Source organism: Salmo trutta, chromosome 35 (assembly GCF_901001165.1).
Source record: "Salmo trutta chromosome 35, fSalTru1.1, whole genome shotgun sequence".
NCBI classification, from domain to species: domain Eukaryota; kingdom Metazoa; phylum Chordata; class Actinopteri; order Salmoniformes; family Salmonidae; genus Salmo; species Salmo trutta.
The window spans coordinates 7,332,769-7,351,696 of NC_042991.1; the positions used below are offsets into that span (position 1 = coordinate 7,332,769).

The 18,928-nt window shown below is 44.2% G+C and overlaps 1 protein-coding gene across 4 annotated transcripts; it reads left to right on the plus strand.

Moving 5' to 3' along the window:
- The first annotated feature begins 3,574 nt into the window (after positions 1-3,574).
- ankef1a (ankyrin repeat and EF-hand domain containing 1a) lies at positions 3,575-13,705 on the plus strand. Of its 4 annotated transcripts, none has more exons than XM_029733143.1 (10): positions 3,575-3,787; positions 5,037-5,442; positions 6,098-6,297; positions 6,617-6,766; positions 7,614-7,737; positions 7,991-8,825; positions 9,073-9,299; positions 9,499-9,656; positions 12,477-12,617; positions 13,209-13,705. In XM_029733143.1, exons 2-10 carry the CDS (start codon positions 5,091-5,093, stop codon positions 13,362-13,364), a joined length of 2,343 nt encoding a protein of 780 aa, XP_029589003.1. In that variant the 5' UTR covers positions 3,575-3,787; positions 5,037-5,090; the 3' UTR covers positions 13,365-13,705. The 4 variants fall into 4 exon arrangements, with proteins under 4 accessions (XP_029589003.1, XP_029589002.1, XP_029589004.1 ...); XM_029733142.1 differs by lacking the exon at positions 3,575-3,787 and adding an exon at positions 4,145-4,803; XM_029733144.1 differs by lacking the exon at positions 3,575-3,787 and adding an exon at positions 4,145-4,518 and having other exon boundaries at positions 5,041-5,442.
- The last annotated feature ends 5,223 nt before the right edge of the window (positions 13,706-18,928 follow it).

The window sequence follows — 18,928 nt, forward strand, 5'->3', positions numbered from 1 at the left end:
CTCCAGAGGAAGGACAACAACAGGAAGTGGACGTGTCAGCTGACTGACAAGAGAAAAGTGAAGACCATTGACTACATTGTTTTTCTACATTCTCAGGTATGTATTCTTCACAGGCGGCTGCTGAGGGAGGACGGCTCATAATAATGGCTGGAACCAAGTGAATGAAATGCCATCAAACACATGGAAACCATGTATTTGATACCATTCCACTCCAATGAAACAAAATAGGAAAAGCGCCAAGGGGGGTGAATACTTTTGCAAGGCACTGTATGTAGTTTGTAATTTGTGTCAGTCCCTCTTTCTTTTGTGAGCCAGGCTGATCTCAAGTGACACAGGTGTGCTCTGTGTCTTCCTCCATCAGTTCTTAACCAGTCGGAGGTGATTTGGATGGCAGTGGTGCTTGTGGCTGTATGTGTGGCTGCAGCTCTGGTTGTCATCTTCAGGAGGAGGGTGCATAAGTCATCTAACCCTCTGAAGTCAGCTTCTATTCTATCTGAACTGAACTAATTTCCTTCATACAGTTAGTAGATATTTATAATGTTGTATAGTAAAGAAAACCTTTCTTTTTGGTGTGAAATGTGTATTTTATTAATGATTCACGATCATACCATTTCAGATTCTGTTTCAGGAAATCAGATGTTAGTCAACACAGGAAATGTGGTGCAAGCAAACAGTGATGTAAGTAAATCAATTTATCAACATTATTCACTTTGATTATTGTGTCTGTGTACGTGTTTAACTATGTATGTGCGTAGGGCCAGAGAGCAGACATTCCCTATACTCAACCTTCCCACTGGTAGACCAACAGACTGAATATGCAACCATTAGATCAACACCCCGAACCATAGACTATTCACTATTAAGACTATAAGCTTATATTGACATATTAAAGAGATTAGCAGAATAATCAGATTCAAATTCTCACCATTTCTGTTGCAAGATATATTTTTAAAGGAGTCACAATGTGCCAATTTACTTCCCTGTGCTTGGTCATTGAGCAACAGATGTTGTTTGAAAGGTATGTGTGCCATGTTAAAATATTTGCTTTAGTTTTTTTTCATTACTTGGTTGTTTTTCATTTACTGGCTCTGAGTTTCAAGATTGTGAAGTGGAGATGAGGAGAAAGATGTAAGAACTTGAAGGTTCATTTGAAATAAACGTTCTCAGTTAAGCTATACCAAAAAGGGTACTTCCGTCTACTCTGTGACAACTTCCTCTGTAGTCTCAACTTCACTTTTTTAATTCTGCTCCAATGAATGATGACAATGAAAAGTGAGGCAGATGAAAATAGATATTACTGTTATTCTCAGAGGTCAAGAGTTCACAGGGAATCCTCACGAGGTAGTACAGTCACACCCTGATCTCTCACCTGTCTTGTGCTTGCCTCCACCCCCCACCAGGTGTCTCCCATTTGTTCCCATTATCCCCTGTGTATTTATACCAGTGGTTTCTGTTTGTCTGTTGCTTAGTTCGTCTTGTCAAGCTTACCAGCATGTTCTTCCGTACTACTGTTTTTGTAGTCCACCCGGTTCCGACCTTTTCTGCCTGCCCTGACCTCAAGCTTGCCTGCCGTCCTGTACTCATCGGACTCTGACCTGGTTTACGAACTTCTGCCTGTCCTCGACCTGCCTCTTGCCTGCCCCTTATCTATTAATAAATATCAGAGACTCGACCCATCTGCCTCCTGTGTCTTCATTTGGGTCTCGTCCTGTGTCGTTATAACTACTGAATTACTACTCATCACTACTACACAAGATCTACACAGAGCCTACTGGTTTTACTACTTGATTGCTATGGAAATGTGTAATAAACCAGTAGTAATTTAAGTAGTAATGATAAATTTGGACGTTTCACTACTGGTGAACACTACATATTTCCTACTCAAATCACTTCATAATTCCGCCTTAAAAACTACTGTGTAACTACTAAGCTTTGGGGTTCCTACTACTTAAATCCTACACATTCAGTCACGCCTGCTCCCACTCTGGTGCTCGAGGGTGCCAGGCTACCCATCATTATACCATCATTACGCGCAGCTGTGCTCATTGGACTCACCTGGACTCCTTCACTTTGTTGATTGCCCCTGCATATATGTCTGTTCCTCTGTATTGTTCCTTTCAGTAGCATTGTTTGTCGTGTTTTGTGTCCAGACGCCCTTCTTGTTCCGTTGCATGTCCGTCTATATTAAATGGTTCACTCCCTGTACCTACTTCTCATCTCCTGTGTTGGGTGTTATAGAATGCTACTACCATTACAAGAAGTATCATGGATTTTTTTGGTTTTGTTGGTGACGTCGGGCTTGGATTCCGCCACCAATGGAACTGGGCCTGGGCCTGCATAAACTGGCTCGTCGGGCTGTCATAGCTAGCTCGAGAGGTTTCGTTGGCCCGACAGGTTCCCATCCCACGTCATGCATCAGCTAGCTTATGGGGCTTCTAGGCCTTAGCCGGTTTGCCCAGCGTCCATGCCTCGTCCGGCTCGCCCAGTTGGGATGCTAGGTGGCAGCCTGACGATCATTATATGCCCCTGTTACCATCATTACGTGCAGCTGCGATCATTGGACTCCCTCACTGATTGCCCTGCATATATGTCTGCTCCTGTGTTCCCTTTAGCAGCATTGTGTGTCGGGTTTGTGTCCAGACGCTCTTGTTCCGTTGCATGTCCGTCTATATTAAATGGTTCACTCCTTCGTTGGGCGTTACGCATTCACGATTGAATTACTACACAATGCCTACACATTCATTCTGTATGTCTACTCAATTCCTATTGAATTACTACTACCAGTGCCATCTGTGTACGTAGTGTTGTGTCCCTACTGAATTGCTCCTGAGACTTTCATTTCCTACATAAACCCTTTGAATTACTATTGAAAACATTCTATTACTTTTTGCCTGCTCAAAATCACTATTGACATCTTGTTTCACTACTGTGTCACTACTATAGTGCACATGTTATCTTATCAATTTTCTAAATGTAGTTATATTAAAACAAGAAATAATAAGCTTATACAAACTTTTGCAATTTTTTTAAATTAAATTATTACATATTAAATGACATATTTACATTTTTTTGCTAATCCCTTTGAGGCCTTGTCTTCATTCCGCTTTGACTAAAAGGGGAAGTTCACCCATTTTTACATGTGACCTTATTTTCACTCTTTTTGTGCTTGTAGTTGATTCCCCCAAACTTTTTAATATATTTTGTTTGGTTACAGAGTCATCACTTGCGATAGACAATGACGCATTATGAAAATGTGTCTAAGCATGTTATAAAACGCTCAAACACTCCAAACTAACTCATATTATATCAGAATCTCATTCAGGACAATGTCTCTCCACTCAATTTAATAAATAAATAAATCCACTGTCCCATAAATCCATATTTGCATCTTTTTGTTGTAAGAAGCATTATTGAAATATGGATTTACGGCACCGTTAGGGGGGGGATTTCAAAATTTAGTGCTGAGACTTTATCCAGAATGAGATTCTGAGTTGGTTTGGAGTGTTTGCTAACATGCTTTAGACACATTTTCACAATGCATTGTGGTCAATGGCAAGTGTGACAACCATTTTCTTTGCAACAAAACAACTAAAAGCACAGAAAGAGTGAAAATAAATCCACATGTAAAAAAATTGGTGAACTTCCCTTTTAACTGCACAAGAGAATCAATTATAATCCATGATCAATCTTCTGTTTAGAGGTTCCTTAAAACAACACAAACATTTGAAAACTATTTTAATCTTAACAACAATGGCCTTCTGTCTTCCTTCGCAACAGGTCAAAAGAGGTAAGTAGAATGGGTAAGTATACCAATATGAACATACTGTACATTTTATACAAACACACATACTTATTAGCTAGCATGACGAAAACAGAGGCTACGTGGCTACATTTCAATAGCGCTAGCAAACAGCTAGGCTAAACTCAATTCCTCTCTATGACAACTGTAAACTGTTGCACTAGTGAAAACGTATGTCCAGAATGATATGATAGCTCTACTTCACTGTGCTGCGGAACAACCCTGAATATTTGGAGATTACTTTTTGATTTTGAAGAGAGGAGGCAATATTCATCCTCTTTTACTCTCGCAGTCTGATCTTATTCGTTGGCTTTTGTTTTTACCCTCTTCAAGACTGTGCTTGAGTGACAGGACTGACACACCATGTAAACTGATATTTGCAACGCCAGTGAAGTGCAATGAACCCGTAATTCTACCCACTTAAGAACACAGCCATTGAGTAAAATAGAATGCGCGTTGCCTGCCAGCATTCAAGATGCCGGCAGTTATTCCCTGAGTCCCGTCCTCTAGTGATTTTACCCGCACGTTCCGTTGCTATGGGAATTCTTTCTCCTCCCCCCTGCTCTCTCCAACAAAAGTTACAGGTTGTGCTTTGAAACAATCAGCATTCAAACTATTCGGTCGATTACGCGTTAATTTCGCTCCAATGATGACCGGATTTGTCAACAAACTAACCACATAGAAATAGTTTCTGCATGTGAGATTATTTTTTTTAAAAGGTAAGAAAGTACAATTTAAAAGCTGTCTTTCAAATTGTTTTGCAGTTTACGTTAGTTTGGTCTAGGCTTATTTTACGTAGCTAGCCAGACACGTAAACAAGCCAGACCTACCCCACTTGTTTTTTAATTTGATATGCGTAAACAGAACGTAAACAGTTTACAACAGCGAGGCAGAATGACCACAAGGAGATGTGAGAGTGAGTTGATAGTCACGTTATGGGGCCTACGGTTTTATTGTATTTTAATCTCAAGGAGAAAGGGACAAAGAAATACATATAGTTGAAGGTAGGCTATTATTTGAGTTGTGCTATCGGACTAAACTCCACTCCATGGTGAAGGAAGTTTATACACCATTATAAAGGAAGTTTATAAACTTCCTTCACCATAGAGTGGAGTTTAGTTCTGCGAGAGTTGTGCATGCTTTGGCTTAAAAGTGCATTTTTGGGACTATACCATTGGCTACATTGTACCAGACAAATTAAATGAAGTGAAACTCAAGTATTTAAAACTTTTGACAGATAGTATTTGACCCTGGTCTCGAACGAGAGCCCCTACTGGCCCACTGACCCATAATGAAGACCCCAGTGGCTGAGGGTCGCCTGCAGGTGCTGCAGATCTACCGGCTCCTCCAGTATGTTCATGAGGGAGACCAGCCTCAGATAGAGAAGATGGTAGACATGGGTGTGGAGGACCTCATCAACCTGACAGAGCCACGGGAGGGCACCGGAGTTCTCCACCTGGCTGCTGTGGCCAACAACACAGACATGGTCAGCTTCCTGCTGGCCCAGGGCGCCCAGCCCAACGTCCAGGACAAAAGGGGACGCACCCCGGTCATGTTAGCAGCTGAGATGGGGAACGACGGCATGGTGGCCCTGCTAGCTAAGAACTACGCTAAAATGAACCTGTTGGATGCTGAGGGGAAAGGTGAGAGGATCCAGTCAGCCCCCAGATTAGGTGATGCTGTGTTTGCTAGAGATATTGAGTAGTGTAGAGGAAAATAGTCAGCCACTGAGAATATAATATAATTTTATACAATGGGATGGAATAAAATAGAATGTTACTTTATTTATTACCCGTAGATGGAAATGTGCCCTTCGCATCAATTCAAACCATAGTAGCCCATCACTGTATTCAAATTTCCACTCCACAGTTTGCTTACTTACTATATTACTGTGTGTGTAGCTCTGGTACCAAGAGATGGATTCTGTTTCAAGTTCAGTCTGGTAGCCTCCTGTTGAATGGCGTGACTGTTTGACTCATGAAAATGCATGCTTTCTCTGTTTACATATTGATGAGATCAGTGTCTCAGGTGGCTCGAATTGACTCCCTCCCTCCAAAGGAGACAACCCAATGGCGCTCATACAAAACTCCTTAAAGCCCAATTATGAAAGTAGCCTCAATTGCAGTGTGGTCCAGTCTTCAGTTACAGTCAATGAGTCTTGGCTATTTTGTGGGGATGATTGTGGACACATCTAATTACAGATCAGAAGGGATCCTCTCCCTTGTCTGTTAAGCCTGCTGGGTAATCCGATCCCTTCAGCTCAATGGCTCACTTGGTGGCTCTTGGCTCTTTTCCTAGGTGTGCTCTTCTACTGCATCTTCCCCACCAAGCGCCACATGCGCTGCCTGCAGGTGGCCCTACACAGCATGGCTGATGTCAACAACGTCTCGCTCGCCGGGACACCCGTGTTCCTGCTGGCGTGTCAACGTGCCGCCGACTGCTCCGCCATGTGCCTCAGCATCCTGGAGCAGGGCGCCGACCCCAACGCAGCCAATCAGGTCTCATAACACATGACATGGGGGTTTCTGGGAGATCAATGGGCAAATCTGAAATTACACCCTATTCTCTATTTAGTACAATACTTTAGTCTTATTAGGTACAGTTTTCTGAAATGTTATAAGTGTGCCATTTTGGATTCAACTAATTTGATATTTTCTCAAATTTAACTTGTTGAATTATGGGAGAGGAAATTACCTGAATTGTTGTCTCTCTGAGTAATGCAGATATAGAATAAGGTAACTAAGACTTTGATGTGTGTGAATTTGGTCTTCATATTCACACTCATCACATAGAGGTGACATCCTCCTGTCTATCCAGATGACAGGCCGCACTGCATTGATGGAGGCAGCCAGGGCTGGGGCTGTGGAGCTCGTCAGAGCCATCCTACTGAGGGGGGCAAACCCCAACACCCTCGACAAGAACCACCTCCACGCCGCACACTTCGCTGCCATAGGGGGATTCTTTGAGGTGGGTTATTTTTTTTAATTTTACCTTTATTTAACTAGGCAAGTCAGTTAAGAACAAATTGTTATTTACAATGACAGCCTAGGAACAGTGCCTTGTTCAGGGGCAGCACAACAGATTTTTACCTTGTCAGCTCAGGGATTTAATCTAGCAACCTTTCGGTTATTAATGTCTGTAATTATTTTGGGCCCTCTGTGTGGCCTTATAAAATATATGAAATAACTAAATAAGATGTTATTAAAATAGAAAAACAGAATGACAAAGATGTAAAACATTATCCTAAATGTAAACCATCAATTTAGTGAATACCATTGGTGTTTAATATGAGGGTTTCAGCATGAAATATCCTTTTATATATATTTTTACACACTTCTATTTTATTTGACTATGTCGATATGTATTTGTTGTTAATGTTTTGGCGTCAAACTAGTGGCAGTTGTGAAAAAAGTCAATAGTTGGTTGAGTTGTAGAGTTAAGGCCGTTGTTGATTAGATGCTTTTTTTATTAACTAGGCTAGTTTCTCTTGAACCATCTTTTTTTTTTAAAGTTATTCAAGTATAAATGTCCAAAGTCACGATAGACTGCCATATATTTTCTGTTATTTAAAAAATGACTGAAGATTCTGGTAACTTTGGTAAATTACTGGTATTTTTGCAACCCTAGTCTGAACTTTATGCGCCAGTTTCCTGGACCCAGATTAAGCTTAGTCCTGAACTGAAAAGCACTTCCAATAGACATTTTCCATTAAGCAGGACAAAGCTTATTTTGGGTCCAGGAAACAGGCCCTATACATCATCTGTTTTGTGTACAAGCATCATCAGTTACTATAATTGTATCGACTTCCTTACAGGTGATCCAGGTGCTCTCTGCTTACTCAGCAGACATGGGGGTGATGACATCAGAGGGGGACACTCCTCTGCACTACGCTGCCCGAGGGGGCTTCACTGATTGCTGCAGGTTCCTAGCACAGAGAGGTATGGGCCTTAACTAATATGCTTTTTTTACTAATACTGTAACTAATATGCACGGAATGAATCAGTCCTTCTTAAACTCAAACAAACACATTGACGTTAAGCTCAGTGAATACATCTGTTGAAAAAAATGTAAAGCATTTTATACATTTTATTCCCAGCATTTGGAATGTTTTCAGCTGGCTTTTGATTTGTCTGATTTTTATTCCACTTCAGTCACGAAAGGGTTTCCATCTTTATTGTGTGATAACTTCAGGTTGTAACCCCAAACAAAAAAACCAGGAGGGCCTTCTACCCCGTCATATTGCCAAAGACAACGGCTATAAGGCAGTGGTAAAGGAACTCAAGAAAGCAGAGAGGATATACGGGAAGTACTCCAAAACCGGGGTGTCCAATCCCAACACTCCCTGGGCCCTGACCCTCCACGATTGGTCCCATGAGCACGAGGCCGCCCTCCGGAACGCCTTTTTGGACGAATCAGAAGCCAAGGACACGGAGACAGTCTCTAGGGAAATGTTTATATCTGTGCTGCAGAAGCTCCAGGCCCCAGTGGAACTGGACCAGCTCCATAAGGTGGTAGTGGCCCACGACAAAAGGAGAGAAGGACTAGTCAACGTCAGTGACTTCTTCAAGGGCCTCAAGTACCTCCAGAAACCATTTACCATCGCCTCTTATGGTCCAAAGAAGAAGAAAGGAGGAAAGAGAGGTAAAAAGGGCAAGAAAAAGGCTAAATCCACTATCCCCATGCCTATTTGTACCATCCCACCTGAGCTTATATACCGGCGGGACGACGGCGGGCCGCCTCACTACATGATCGAGACGTATCAGCATTGTACTGACGTTACCCGTTTCAACCGCGACCACCCGCCAGTCCACCCGATAGAGGATGACTCCGCCTGGTACCTAGACAAGCCGGAGAGGGTCTATATCGACATCAACTACTGTGTGAAGACGGGGGACCTGGAGTCTCTGAACCTGGCCTTCAGTCAGGGGGTCCCGGTGGACGTGAAGGACCGCTTCTATAAGACCCCTCTCATGACCGCCTGCTCCAGTGGAAACTACGAGGTGGCCCACTTCCTCCTCAACTTGGGGTGAGGAAGAATTCTCTCCTGGACGAGTTTATTTTGTTTTAGTTTATGGAACACCTTAGTCAACATATGTAAAGGGGTTGTAACACAACTCATCCTTATCACTTCTCCTTTTTGTAGACTGTATACATTTCTCGATGTTTGCTTTATAATGCAGTGTGAATATGCCAGTAAAGTTATAGTGGTTTAGTCAGTCATAGCATTAGGCCTATTTCAGTACTGTACCGTATGTGTTTCTTATATACCACAGGGCTGACGTGAATGTGTGTGACCAGTTCCGTTGGACGCCCCTTCACCATGCTTGTCACGCCGGACAACTAGACATAATGGAGCTGCTGGTGGAGAGAGGAGCCAAGGTGGACACGCCCGCTCTCAACGGTGCCACACCCCTCATGAGGGCCATCGAGAGCTGCAGGCCCTGCTGTGTGGACTACCTCATTAAGGCCGGGGCAAAGGTCGCTGCAGAAAACAAGAAAGGTACTGTAATACCATCATGAATAGCATGATGCAGTAGGATATTAAATAGCGAACAATGAATGAATCCTGAATCACTCTGTAGGCTACCCAAACAACACATAAGGTCAGCACTCAGAACACCTGAGTTGGTTGACTGTTTTAGTAGATAGATTGCCTCAGAGACTTTTTCTGTCATTTGAATAAGTGCATTTTGTTTCAGAGCAAAATTGCTTGGACATCGCCCGTGCCTATGCAGACTTCAGGATTGTGGACTTGGTCCAGGCTAAGATTGATACTCTGCCCAAGCTCAAGGAGAACAAGAAAGGAAAAGGGGGTAAACCTCAACCTAAACCCAGACCTGCCACTGCCCAAGAAAAGGTACAAGAACTTTTCATGCTACTGGTTTGTCCTAACAACATGTGGACCGTTTCTTTCTATTTTTGATCAGATTGATGGTAAGACTGTTAACCAATCATCATATTCCTGTATGTTAAAGATGTGGTCACACACTCATTCTTTTTGATCGATGCATAGGCCTCCCTTCCCATCTCTCAATGTGACCGAAAACCAAAAACTGTAAAAGGATAGTCCCTGTTACTCTACCCCAGAGACTTGTAAGCAAATTAGTCCAGACGTGTAGAATTACTTGCTGACAAGGCCGTGGTGTAGTTCTCAATAACCAGAGGCATCGTAGCCGGCAGAGACACCATGCGAGTCCCTATTCAAACTCAAATAAAATAAAATTGATATATACAGGGGGTACCGGTACCGAGCCCATGTGTGGTGGTACAGGGTAGTCGAGGTAATTTGTATATGTAGATAGGGGTAAAGTGACTATGCATAGATAATAAACAGCGAGTAGCTGAGGGGGGGTGTCAATGTAAATAGTCCGGGTGGCCATTTGATTAGCTGTTCAGCAGTCTTATGGCTTGGGGATAGAAGCTGTTAAGGAGCCCTTTGGACCTAGACTTGGCGCTCCGGTACCGCTTGCCGTGCGGTAGCAGAGAGAAGTCTATGACTTTGGTGACTGTAGTCTTTGACAATTTCTTGGGCCTTCCTCTGACACTGCCTAATATATAGGTCCTGGATGGCAGGAAGCTTGGCCCCGGTGATGTATTGGGCCGTACGCACTACCCTCTGTAGTGCCTTACAGTTGAATGCCAAGCAGTTGGCATACCAGGTGGTGATGCAACCAGTCAGGATGCTCTCAATGGTGGAGCTGTATAACTTTTTTAGGATCTGGGGACCCATGTCAAATTTTTTCAGTCTCCTGTGGAGGAAAATGTGTTGTCGTACCCTCTTCACGACTGTCTTGGTGTGTTTGGACCATGATAGTTTGTTGGGTGATGTTGACACCAAGGAATTTGAAGCTCTTGACCTGCTCTACTACAGCCCTGTCGATGTTAATGGGGGTGTGTTCGGCCCTCCTTTTCCTGTAGTCCACGATCATCTCCTTTGTCTTGCTCACGTTGAGGGAGAGGTTGCTGTCCTGGCACCACACTGCCAGGTCTCTGACCTTCTCCCTATAGGCTGCCTCATCGTTGTCGGTGATAAGGCTGTTGTGTCGTCAGCAAACTTAATGAGGGTTTTGGTGTCGTGCTTGGCCACACAGTTGTGGGTGAACAGGGAGTACAGGCGGTGACTAAGCACGCAACCCAGAGGGGCCCCGGTGTTGATGATCAGGGTGGCAGATGTGTTGTTGCCTACCCTTACCACCTGGGGGTGGCCCATCAGGAAGTCCAAGATCCAGTTGCAGAGGGAGGTGTTTAGTCCCAGGGTCCTTAGCTTAGTGATGAGCTTTGTGGGTACTATGGTGTTGAACGCTGAGCTGTAGTCTCACATAGGTGTTCCTTTTGTCCAGGTTGGAAAGGGCAGTGTGAAGTGAGATTGAGATTGCGTCATCTGTGGATCTGTTTGGCGCGGTATGCGAATTGAAGTGGGTCTAGGGTTTCCGGGATGATGGTGTTGATGTGAGCCATGACCAGCCTTTCAATGCACTTCATGGCTACCGACGTGAGTGCTACGGGGCGGTAGTCATTCAGGAAGGATTCCTTCGCATTCTTTTACACAGGGACTATGGTGGTCTGCTTGAAACATGTAGGTATTACAGACTCGGTCAGGGAGAGGTTGAAAATGTCAATGAAGACACTTGCCAGTTGGTCCGCGCATGCTCTGAGTACATGCTCTGAGTTTGAAGGTTTGTCTGAGGGCATGGCGGTGCGGATGTTGCCTGTAACTGAGGTGGTATACACCTCAATGAATCACGGAACATATTCCAGTCTGTGCTAGCAAAACAGTCCTGTAGCGTAGCATCCGTGCTATCTGACTTCTTCCGTATTGAGCGAGTCACTGGTACTTCCTGTTGTAGTTTATGCTTGTAAGCAGGATTAAGGAAGATAGAATTATGGTCAGATTTGCCAAATGGAGGGCGAGGGACAGCTTTGTATGCGTCTCTGTGTGTGGAGTAAAGGTGGTCTCGATTTTTTTTCCCTCTGGTTGCACATGTGACATGCTGGTAGAAATGAGGCACAACGGATTTAAGTTTGCCTGCATTAAAGTCCCCAGCCACTAGGAGCACTGCTTCTGGATATTCATTTTCTTGTTTGCTTATGGCCTTATACAGCTTGTTGAGTGCGGTCTTAGTGCCAGAATCGGTTTGTGGTGGTAAATAGACGGCTACGAATAATACACATGAGAACTATCTTGGTAGATAGCGTGGTCTACAGCTTGTCATGAGGTACTCTACCTCAGGCGAACAATACCTTGAGACTTTTTAAAATATTAGACATCATGCACCAACTGTTATTGACAAATACACACACCCCCGCCCCTCGTCTTACCAGACGTAGCTCCTCTGTCATACCGATGCACGGGATGACGTTTAGCCAAGACTCGGTGTAACATAAGATATTACAGTTTTTATTGTGTTGCTGTGTTACTGTGGTTACTTCAGTGTTGCTCCAGGGTTGGGCTCAATTCCATTTCAATTCAGTCAAGATATGAATTGAAATTCTTAAGTATTGATAAATCCTCATTGAAAATCAATGAGTCAACATTTCAGTTGATGTAGAATTAAAATGCTGATAAAATCTCAAGGAAATTGACTGAATTGAAACGGAACTGACCCTAAACCTTGATTGCTGTTTTCTCTGTCTCCTTGATGGCTGTGGTCCCCCCCGTCCCCCCCCCCCCCCCCAGAGTCATGGTCCGGTGACCCCTGCCCCATCTGAGACGGTAGTGAATAAAGCGATGTCCCTGAAGGAGAGCGTCATTCTGCACAGCACTCAGATCATCAGCGGACAAGTCAACAAAGTGGACATCAGCTATGTGCCAAAAACGGTAGGACTGCTATGCCATTGGAGTGCTGATGTAGCAGGGGTAATCAGATTACAATTACAATGAATCTCTCAAAAGAATTTGGTAACAATGTTTATTGTTTTCTGCAAAACATGTACATGAAGGTCCAGGAGGGGAATTGAATCTGTATATTAAAATAAAGTTGAACTACGTTGATTGTGTTCAGTTTAGTTGTTTCTCCCTCATAGAGTTGTATAGAGATTTCAACATTGTATTTGTCCCATTATTGTGTCTTTGAGGGCACGGGCAGCGCCATTGAGGCCTCTGTTTTGAAGTAGTCAATTTTATTGTACTACTTCAAAGAATTGGTAAACAAACTGAAAGGGTGCATACTGCCACCTGGAGTGTGTTGTTTGAGTAGGTATAAATAAACTCAAGGTTGGAGGTTTAATGCCACCTGCATTTATGGAATGTTTGCTCACCAGTATAATTCATTGGCTGATCCCTCCTGATGACCTGGATGGAATTATGTGGTCTTTCCTTACCTCATAGGAAGTCCCACCCAGTTGATTACTTCAAAATAGTGAAAGTCCTCTATACAACTCTATGTTCTCCCCCTACTTTATGTTACAGGTATGGGGCAAGCAGACCACCACCAGCCAGCTAGTAGAGAAGATGCAGAAGAAGAGGGAGAGGTTTTCCTACGAGGTGGACTTTGAGGACTTTATGATGCCCTTCAGTAAGAACATCCAGCAGAAATCTCTGAAGCTGACTCAAGCTACTAACTAGTGGGAACAAGACATGGTTGTAATGAGTCAGCAGTTATTTTTGCAGATGGAATATATTTGCCTCACATAGTTGGGTTCAAATCAGTTTTCAATTCAGGAAGTGAATTGGAATTAATTTAGTCATATTTTCAATTTTTGTATTGAATTTCAATTTACTTCTGAATTGAAAACGTAATTTGCCTTAGCACACGGATGGCTGAGAGGATTGTTTCCTCACTGTCATAGAAAGCCAGTAAATGTGTTGACTAAAACAAAAGACACAGAGTAGTAGAGGTAAGAATAATGTATTAAATGTTGTTCACTGTATCTATTGAAATAAATCCACTTGAATTTAGTACAAAATTGTCTTCTTCTGACGCACCTCTCGAATACTCATTGTTATCACTAGACACAAAGCACATGGCAAAGAGTCTGTCCTGTATACCAGACAACATCCACTCTGCCAGACAGCTTTACAGTCCTATGGATCTTATATAGAAGCCCTAGTAATGATGTGAAATATGTTGGGGAGGATCCACACCTAATACCTTTTTGCACTGTTGGTTAGAGCCTGTAAGTAAGCAGGTCTACACCTGTTGTATTCGGCGCATGTGACAAATAAACTTTGATTTGACATCTGGGCTGGTGGATGGTGTGTCAACATCTCCTCTCGGTCTCTCTCTCTCTCTCACCACCGTCTGCCAGGCACACTGGGTAGCATGCCTCACTCTGCAGGTGCACACCACACACACACCTCTACACAACACACTTCACCACACCACACAATTCACCACACCACAAACCACACACACATTAAGACACACACCTCCCTAAGTCTGTGAATGCCAATGACATCACACATGGTTGATACTGTGCTATTTGATTTCACTGCCTGACTTTTTTTTTATGTGCCTGTTTTATCCTTTTGTTAGTCATCTATGTGTCTGTAATGGACTTGGAATTTGACACTTTTTCTTCTGGTGAGTAGAGAGGGTAGGGTTTTCTATGCAATACACAGTTCCTCCTCTGAACCTGCAGGAGGCACTGTTTGGCTAACTTTATTCTGGAACGACTGTTTTTTTATTTTTTTTATTTAACCTTTAACTAGGCAAGTCAGTTAAGAACAAATTCTTATTTACAATGATGGCCTTGATAAGTCAGGTGAATAGAAACTTCTAGGGAGCTTTTGTCTTAGCCCAGAGTGAGTAAAAGTGGCAGCCATGTGTACGGTTATTAGCTTCCTATACCATTATATACTTGATCTGAGAATAAATAACAAGAAAAGCCATGGTATTAGCAGTGGTATTTTTGGGGTTATTTTTACTTTACAATTTATATGTTTGACAACTTTCACTTCACTACATTCCTAAAGAAAATACAACTTACATTTTCCCTGACACTCAAAAGACTATCGCAAGACTGCAGACTGCATTGAGAGTTGATCACATTTGAGAGACAAAGATTATAATCACACTCAGTGGCTCTATCTATCTCTCTGTGTTAGTACTTGCTGATGCTGATCCATGCTCTCTCACCTTCTCATTATCAAATTAGACTACAGTGTCCTCAAGGTCCATTGGACATTGTTACAAATAAAAGGAAAAAGACCAAGATCGAGGTCAGTAACACAGGCCCATGTTGATTTGCATTACCACAGTTAAAAGGATACTTACTTCCCTAGAGTCAGATGAACTTGTGGATACAATTTATATGGCTCTGTGTCCAGTATGAAGGAAGTTAGAGGTAGTTTCGCTAGCCAATGCTAACTAGCCGTAGCGCAATGACTGGAAGTCTATGGGTCTCTGCTAGCATGCGAGAGAAAAGGAGAGGATGAGATAGGAATGTCAGTTACAGAGAGAGGGGGCGCAAGAAGGATAAGCTGAATGAATGAATGCAATAGAGGGAGAGAAAGCCCAGTGGTGACTTTCATGTCTGTGGATCAGTGTAATGGGACGGAAGGGAGGGGAAGGGAGGGGAGAGCACGTCAGGTTGACTCTGGGAGGAGGAAGAGGGGGGAGAGTGGAGGGCTGTGTCAAGCCTGTGGGTAACTGGTGAAAGGAGTCAGGCGCAGGAGAGCTGAGATGCGTGGACAAGGTATTTCATTCAAGAAAACACCAGTATAAACACAATACTATGGTGCTGGAAAAATACCGGTACCACGAAATAAACGGGCGTAATAACAAAACCAGCCGTCAGATACAGCCTTACAATAAAACAAACACGCACGCAAACATGGGGGAAACCAGATGGTTAAATAATTAACATGTAATGGGGGAACTGAACCCATGTGTGTAAAAACCAAAGACAAAACAAATGGAAAATGAAAAGTGGATCGGTGATGGCTAGAAGGCCGGTGACGTAGACCGCCGAACGCCGCTCGAACAAGGAGAGGGACCGACTCCGGCGGAAGTTGTGACAGGCTGAATGTTCTACCAATAGAAATCTATTGGCTATGGTTATAGGGCTAATACTAGAGGATAGCCCCCTGTCCTCCGCTCTGTGCCATGATTAAAACCTCTTAAGGATCCTCTCCTTTTTTTCAATTTTCTTCTACAAGGACATACCCAAATCTAACTGCCTGTAGCTTAGACCCGTAGCAAGGATATGCATATTCTTGGTACCATTTGAACACTTTGAAGTTTGTGGAAATGTGAAAGGAATGTAGGAGAATATAACACATTAGATCTGGTAAAAGATAATACAAAGAAAAAAACAACCGTTCTTGTGTATTTTTTTTGTACCATCATCTTTGAAATGCAAGAGAAAGGCCATAATGTATTATTCCAGCCCAGGTGCAATTTAGATTTTGGCCACTAGATGGCAGCAGTGTGTGTGCAGTTTTAGACTGATCTAATGAACCATTGAATTTCTGTTAAAAATGTTGTATCAAGACTGCCCAAATATGCCTAATTTGTTTATTAATAACTTTTCATGTTCAAAATTGTGCACTCTCCTCAAACAATAGCATGGTATTCTTTCACTGTAATAGCTACTGTAAATTGGACAGTGCAGTTAGATGAACAATAATTTAAGCTTTCTGTCAATATCAGATATGTCTATGTCCTGGGAAATGTTCTTGTTACTTACAACCTCATGCTAATCGCATTAGCCTACGTTAGCTCAACTGTCCCGTGGACGGGACACCGATACCGAATAAGTTTTATAGAGTGACAGAGACTGAGCGAGTGTGTGATAGATTTAAAGAGAGGGTTAGGAGGAGACAGAGAGAGGCGGAGTTAGAGAGACAAGAAAGAGAGAAATGCAGTGAGAAATATAAGAAATTACAGATATAAACACGGCCTCTGTATGGAGGGTTGGCAAAAACCAAATAAATTACATGTTTACCAACATTGAATCTTGTCTATTCACATTTGCTATTACCTATTTGGGTGATCTTTACTTGTCAGTACGGTATAATGCATAATAATAACAATAGGCCTGGCCTTAGCAAGCTTTTCAACAGGGCCCAGTAGGGTTACAAGGTTCACTGATGCCAGTCTTGTGCGTGGACAGCTGTGCAGTGCAGGATGGCAGAGATGAGCTGAATGCTCTTATACCTCAGAGTACTGGACCAAAACAGAAGGTCCCTCCTGGCTAACTCACAGAAAGTGGCATGTTATTGCCAACTGAACACAAATGTGTTTATTCTTAGTCTCCATATGAGCATCTGTGTGTATACTGTGTGTCTGTGCATATTTGTCTCTGTGTGTGTGTGTGTGTGTGTGTGTTTCCTTGAGCATTTTCATCACGGGATAAAACATTGCAACAGCTGAGACCCTCTTGCAGCATTACTCCATTTTGATATGCCACATGAGCAGATGCAATGAGTTCTCTTATCAAAATAGAAAAAATGACTTCTATTAAATGTATGATGATTATTAGGATGTTTACAGAGAATGCTTGTGAAAGGGTGGTGGAGAGAGGGCAGTCAGTGTGCCAGTGGATCCCCTCGTGTGTGTGTGCGTGCGTGCGTGTGTGCGTGTGTGCGTGCATGCGCTTTTACAGTGCAGTGCAGTGCTGTCACGCCCTGACCTGAGAGAGACGGTTTATTTCTCTATGTGGTTAGGTCAGGGTGTGGGGTGGGGTGGGCATTCTATGGTGTCTATTTCTTTGTTTTGAGCCGAGTATGGTTCCTAATCAGAGGCAGCTGTCTATCGTTGTCTCTGATTAGGAATCATACTTAGGCAGCCTTTCCCCACATGTAGTTGTGGGATCTTATTTTTGTACTGCTTGTTAAGCCTGCGAGACGTTACGGTCGTTATCATTGTTTATTATTTTGTTTTTAGTGTTCTGATTTAAAATAAATACAATGATGAACACTTATCACGCTGCACCTTGGTCTACTCCTTTTGACGATCGTGACAGAAGATCCCACCACCAAAGGACCAAGCAGCGTGGGTCGATGGACTGGACCTGGGAGGAAATCCTGGATAGGGCAGGACCCTGGACAAGGCCTGGGGAGTATCACCGCCCGCAGGAGGAGATAGAGGCGGCGAAAGCGGAACGGCGATACTGGGAGGAACAGGTAAGGAAACCACGGAAGCCCGAGAGGCAGCGCCCCCCCAAAAAATTGGGGGGACACACGGGGAGATTGGCGAAGTCGGGGTTGAGACCTGAGCCAACTCCCCGTGCTTACCGTGGGGAGCGGGTGACTGAGCAAGCACCGTGTTATGCGGTGATGCGCACTGTGTCGCCAGTGCGCACTCGCAGCCCGGTGCGCTCGGTGCAAGCTCCTCACCGTTGCCGTGCTAGAGTTGGCCGTCAGCCAGGAAGAAGTGCGCCGGCTCAGCGTATCTGGTCTCCAGTGCGTCTCTACGGCCCAGGTTATCCTGCGCCTGCTCTACGCTCGCTCCCCTCGTTAACCAGCACAGCCCAGTTCATCCTGGACAAGCGCTCCGCCCTTGCTGGGCTAAAATAACCATCCAGCCAGGACGGGGTGTGCCAGCCCTAAGCTCCAGACCTCCGGTGCGCCTCCACGGCCCAGTATACCCTGTGCCTGCTCTGCGCACCCAGTCTCCTGTGCGTCTCCCCAGTCCGGTGAGACCGGTTCCAGCTCCACGTAGGAAGCCGCCAGTGATGATCAATGGTCCGAAGCCTCCAGTGATAATCCATGGCACGAAGCCTCCAGTGATGATCCATGGCCCGGAGCCTGTAGTGATAGTCCATGGCACGAAGCCTCCAGTGATGATCCATGGCCCGGAGCCTGTAGGGATGATCCATGGCACGAAGCCTCCAGTGATGATCCATGGCCCGGAGCCTGTAGGGATGATCCATGGCACGAAGCCTCCAGTGATGATCCATAGCCCGGAGCCTGTAGGGATGATCCATGGCACGAAGCCTCCAGTGATAATCCATCGCCCGGAGCCTAAAGTGATGATCCATGGCACAAAGCCTCCAGTGATGATCCATGGCGCGGAACCTGTAGTGATGATCCATGGCACAGAGCCTGCAGCGACGGTCCCCAGTCCGGAACCTACAGAGACGCTCCCCAGTCCGGAGCCTCCAGCGACGCTCCCCAGTCTGGAGCCTCCAGCGACGCTCCCCAGTCCGGAGCCTCCAGCGACGCTCCCCAGTCCGGAGCCTCCA

Bases quoted from the DNA above. Each gene is read 5' to 3' on its own strand.
- ankef1a (XM_029733143.1), top strand. From the start codon at position 5,091: ATGAAGACCCCAGTGGCTGAGGGTCGCCTGCAGGTGCTGCAGATCTAC. The intron at 6,767-7,613 runs GTGGGTTATTTT...ACTTCCTTACAG, and splicing joins CCATAGGGGGATTCTTTGAG to GTGATCCAGGTGCTCTCTGC. The intron at 7,738-7,990 runs GTATGGGCCTTA...TGATAACTTCAG, and splicing joins CAGGTTCCTAGCACAGAGAG to GTTGTAACCCCAAACAAAAA.